This window comes from Macrobrachium nipponense, chromosome 18, assembly GCF_015104395.2.
Source record: "Macrobrachium nipponense isolate FS-2020 chromosome 18, ASM1510439v2, whole genome shotgun sequence".
NCBI classification, from domain to species: Eukaryota; Metazoa; Arthropoda; class Malacostraca; order Decapoda; family Palaemonidae; genus Macrobrachium; species Macrobrachium nipponense.
In genome coordinates this window covers 74264354-74269619 of record NC_087211.1, presented here as the reverse complement: position 1 = coordinate 74269619, position 5266 = coordinate 74264354, and the positions used below count along the sequence as shown (strand labels likewise).

General features: G+C 36.8%; 1 protein-coding gene across 1 annotated transcript in view; it reads right to left on the bottom strand.

Moving 5' to 3' along the window:
- Positions 1-5021, bottom strand: part of LOC135197185 (uncharacterized) — a 120644-nt gene extending 115623 nt beyond the window's left edge. Inside the window, exon 1 of the mRNA XM_064224179.1 lies at positions 3754-5021. Within this exon, the coding sequence (XP_064080249.1) occupies positions 3754-4147 (394 nt within the window). The 5' untranslated portion in view covers positions 4148-5021. The remainder of the gene's footprint in view (positions 1-3753) is intronic.
- Between the last annotated feature and the right edge of the window lie 245 nt (positions 5022-5266).

The following is a 5266-nucleotide window of genomic DNA, read 5'->3' as shown; positions in this document are numbered from 1 at the left end:
TTTGATCCTTTTCTTTTTTTATTTAGTGAATTTTTTACAGCGGAGCTTGGCTAACCGTGCCGTTCGTCGGATAGTTTGTTCAATAATAATAATAATAATAATAATAATAATAATAATAATAATAATAATAATAATAATAATAATAATAATAATAATAATAATAATAATAATATCTGTATACTGGAAAAAGACCTTCTTTCATACATGTTTTACTAAAAATAATGGCAGAATTCACAGAATTGCTTTTATACAAACTCATTGCAATTCTCCTTATGATTTGTCTTTCTAGCGTGCTAGAAAGACAAATCATAGGGAGAATTGAAAGACTTTTGTATAAAATTAATTCTGTGAATTCTGCCATTATTTTTAATAAAAAAATAAAACATGAGCAGCAAAGAAGAGACCACCGACAGATGGTATCTTGTTTGTCGCCTTTTCATAAGTTGTATTTCAACAGGGATCTTTCACATTCATAATTGATCTCTGATTCGTTTTTCCTGCCGAGAGTGACCAGATTAGCTGAACAGCAGCACCAATATGGCATAAATGTTTAGCCTCGCTGTAGAACTTCTTAGTTTCAGAGGTCCTTTATTCCTCGCACTGTTGGACTGTGGAACCTTCTCCTGAGGATGTCATGCATTTGTAACTTCAAAAGGTCAAGTGAAGGGGAAAAATCCATTAGTACCTTAATGCTGTTCTTGGATTTCAATACATTTTTATCTATTTATTAATCTATTTTTTTCTATTTAATAAGTAAGATCTCTTCTCTCTGTATTTCCCTTTACCTCTTCTTCCTTCTTCCTAATGAACACCATAATATTCTTTGGAAGCTTGAATTTTAAGTCAGTGGCCCCTGTGGGGATCTTGTTCCATATGAATATGGTTCATCTTCTGAATAATAATAATAATAATAATAATAATAATAATAATAATAATAATAATAATAATAATAATAATAATAATAATAATAATAATAATAATAATAATAATAATAATAATAATAATAATAATAATAATAATAATAATAATAATAATAATAATAGGGAAAGAGAATCTACAAATGCGTGTTGGCAATGCATTAAAAATATATGAATGAAAATGTTGGGAATTAATTTCGAAACAATTGTAATACTTTACCAGCGTGTAATTTGGGATTTAATTTCCGTGTCGAATATTCGTGTTGCTGTAAGATATTTTTAATTTATATCAATAATAATAATAATAATAATAATAATAATAATAATAATAATAATAATAATAATAATAATAATAATAATAATAATAATAATAATAATAATAATAATAATAATAGGTTCAATTTTATTAATTTTTTGAAGCTGTTTGGAAAACGTAAGAGAGCTCTGAAATTAGCATCATATATACATCATACATCTAGTTATAAGGGTGAGTTTTTCAACCGAAACTAATAAGACACAATATGATTTTTTCAAAGTCCTTTATTATTGAAACTATTCACCCAGAAATTTATTTTAGAACTTTCATGATCTTATCCCTTTTCATTTGATGACCTCCCAAGTTCATAGGATCTTAAAAGGATTATCTGATTCTATGAATTAAAATAGAAAACGTCTGTTCTCGTAGTAATACTAAGATAATTTTCCAACCAGGAACTTCGAGAGAGCTTTGTCATTTTGGGCCTCTGAATTGTTTTGCATCTGTCTTTGGTCTTTAGGGGCTTTCTCGTTTGCTGAAACATTTAAAACAAATTTTGCAGCCTTTAGGTGGCTTTTTAAAACAGGTGGCGTAGTTTAGATCATTTCTGCTTTAGGAAACTAAACCTAGGCACTAGAAAATTCACCAATTTTGAGGATCTTAATAAGCTTCGTTTCTTTTCCTTTCCTTTAGTCTAGAGTCTCCTTGTTGTTGGTTTCAACGTGCACATCAAATCCGTCGGAAATTCCGTTGATGTATTTGTGAAATACAAGGCAGGGTCGTTCACCTCAGGCACAGCCATATCTGCCGGTCTAGGTGTCGCCATTATAAGAAAAAGTTTAGAGAAATTACCAGAAATGCTCTTTGAAGAGTATTGTATACATTCAAGAAATATGTCATATCCAGTGTTTCTTGAGGTTATACGTTCTTCAGATGGCTTTCAACATTTATGAACTTGCATGAAGTTGAACAGTTTGACATTTTTTAGGAATTTCCATTATCTTTTAAATCGCTCTCAATTCAGTTTTGACTATTTCGATTCCCCTTGCAAAAGGCACATTCTACGGTTCTTTGAGGAAATCGGTAAGTTTCAGGGCCTCTGCAGATTAGGTCTACTTGGATCATACTTTAGGCTTAATAGCGAAAATCTGTAATGTCAAAGACAGCTGAATGCCCTCTTCTAAACCAAGCCAGGAAAACAAAGGAAGAGGAAAAAAGAAAGACTTTTATGCATCTCAAAGGAAAAAAAGCTAAAAGTCAGAAAACCAGAAGTAGGAAAAGAATTCCAGTGTGACAATACCAAGAATAAAATTGGCTGAACCGCACAGTCCTTTGATTATTTATATTTGTCTTTTTTGGCGTTCTTTCCAGCGGTTATTTTCCATCATATATTTGGAGTTTGCATAAAATTGATTCTTAAGTTTGCCTCTCTGTAAAACCTCTTTCGATCAAATTTTTTCTTACGGTTTAAAAAAACTGCGTTTTAAGTGCATGAGTTTTTCCCCCAGACATTTTTCCATTCAAGTTATTGGCAGCGATCCATTTTATTGAAGAGGCGCCTCGAAACGGTCTGAAAATCGTACCTAGATTGTGTGGTCTTGTATCGGTTACAGTTCGATACTGAGCTTTCGACAGAATTCCTTCTAGTATAAACTGCAAAACCTCGGGAGGAATGTAACCATTTCTGGCGCTATCAAAGGCACGTGTCATCGATATTTCGGCCGAGCTTCGGAGATCTGTCTGTCCCTTCTGGGGCCGTTCAAACATCCCAGTATCAATTTGCCTCAGTGGTGGATGCGTCTCTTTTCCTTATATGAGCCTTTCAGGATATCAGTTCGCAGCTATTTCAATGTCGTCGGAGTACTTTCTCATTTCTGCTGAGTGTATACGCATACATGCATAATAACACATTTCACTGGAGATGTGTATGCTGTAAATACAACAAAGTGTTTAGGAAGGGTGTTTCTTCTGCCTGAATTTTGTATCTATTTAATGCGTATTGTATATTGGTGTATGCCCATGAATGGGCAGAACCTAGCTACTACGCATGAATACAAGCAGGGTGCCATTGTGAAGATTAAGGGTGAAAGACTGTTAGGGCCTATTGGCATTGGACCGTTAGTTGCTGGAACATTAGATCACTCCACCCTTCATCGAGTTCATGAGTTTCTGGAGTGCTTTCTTACAGATGCAAGGATGAAAAGACAAAGGTTTATACTTTAGAAGAACTTTTTATTAGCGATTTGCGAATTGATGAAGTCAATTTGAATTCTTTCCCAATTCTTCTTTTAATGGTTTTGTCCTTTGAATAGGATTTTTCAAGTACGCAGTGCCCAGACCTTTCATTAAGGTGCCTCAAGAACTTAAAAAATGCGAAAACTCTGAGAATTCACGGAAAAATTCAAGACTTGCCAATTCAAAAACATGCGTTACCAAAGAGGTCAAAACGGAAACTGCAGCTGACAAATAAATTGAGGCCTTTTTAGAAAAGAAAACCAATTAGAATAAATGAATAAATACGGAAATTAGTCAACAAAACCTGGATGATAAGTGACAACAGACACAAAAGAACAGACTCACCGCTATATTCGTAGATACCAGGACAGATCTCCTCCAACTTCCTGTCCTGCCCTTCCACCGTGAGGAAGAGATTAGGTAGAGTAAATCTCCTCATTTTCACGTCAGCCGCCGTGCCAATCCCTCCAATCATCCCACCGCCAATCCCCCCCATTTCCACCCCACTGACACTCCCTCCTCGCTTTACATTCCCTGTCCCGTCTCTCTCCCCTCCGTGTTCGCCTGTCACGACACAGCTTTCCATTCCTTCTATTTCTCCTCTTCTTCCTCCTCCTCCTCCTCCTCTTTGGCGTTTGGTTTCCATGTCTCCAAGACCTCCTCCTCCACCTCCACCTCCTCCTCCTCCTCCTCCACCTGCTCCTCCAGCCATATTTCCAGTGGCCATCGTTGAGCACATTTCCAGGAAGCTCACTGATCTCAGAAGAAATCAAGGAGACTGACGCTTGAGTTCACTACTTGCTATGTGGGTCGACATTCTTGGTTTTTCTTTGGTTTCCGAAATCAGTTCTAAAAAGGTACTTTTTAATGCCTTTTATTTTCCTGCCAATGATGAGTTGTTGATGTATAATCCTACAGATGTAATCGAGCCAAATCTGGCTCTGTAATAAGGTCCGGTATTTTGTTCTTTACTTTTTAATTTTCGTTCTACTCTTCCTCAGTAATATGACACACTAAATCTTGCATAAACTGAGATTTTAATTCCATGCTGCAAGAATTAACATCTGCACCGTTCAAGCCTCCGAAAAAGTCGCGTTTAAGCACACAGAAGGCATTTCCGAAACTTCTCCCTCCTCCTCCTCTTCTTCAACTTTTGCAACGACGAAATTGGGCTGCAGTCGCCAACCACAGCGTTCATAGTTCCTCAAGAATAAAGGTCTCTTTTGTGAGGAAACGTTTCAATTAAACCTCCATGATGAAGTTTGTAGAAGAGCTGACAGATTGTTGTCTTAAGAGCAGCCCGACTGATGAAACCCACCGGGGAAGTCTTTGTTCGAACTCTTTGTTTCTCCGTCCATTGTTTGTTTTTAAACGGCTTGGAAAAGTTCTGAGTAAGTCTCCTCAAAGCGAAAGGAGGTGTTTCCAGCGGTGGTCATTTACCAGTCAGGCCAGCTGGGGGCAGACGAATTGAGCTGCATTCCTCTCCCGAACGAATGCATCTTTTAAAGCGAGAAGTAGTCGCGTAGGAATGGTCGACATACGCACGCACAAACACACGCACTCACTCACACACATGCACCTGTTGAACGTTCCAGGTCGACTACCGAACTTAGCTTCCACTCCGCCACCTACCTGCTCTTGCGCAACCTGCAAGATGTATGATAACGCTAGAAAATTCTTCATTACCATCTGCTTTACTACATTTCAGCCTTTCCCTTTTGCTTTCATTGTTAATCGTTTTCATAATTCATCGAATTGCAAGGGAAAATCCTCGTTAACAATGTCATCTTACCTAATCGCACGAAGGTGCCGAGTAGATCCGCTATACACATGCATAAGGCATCGCTCGTGGATTTCA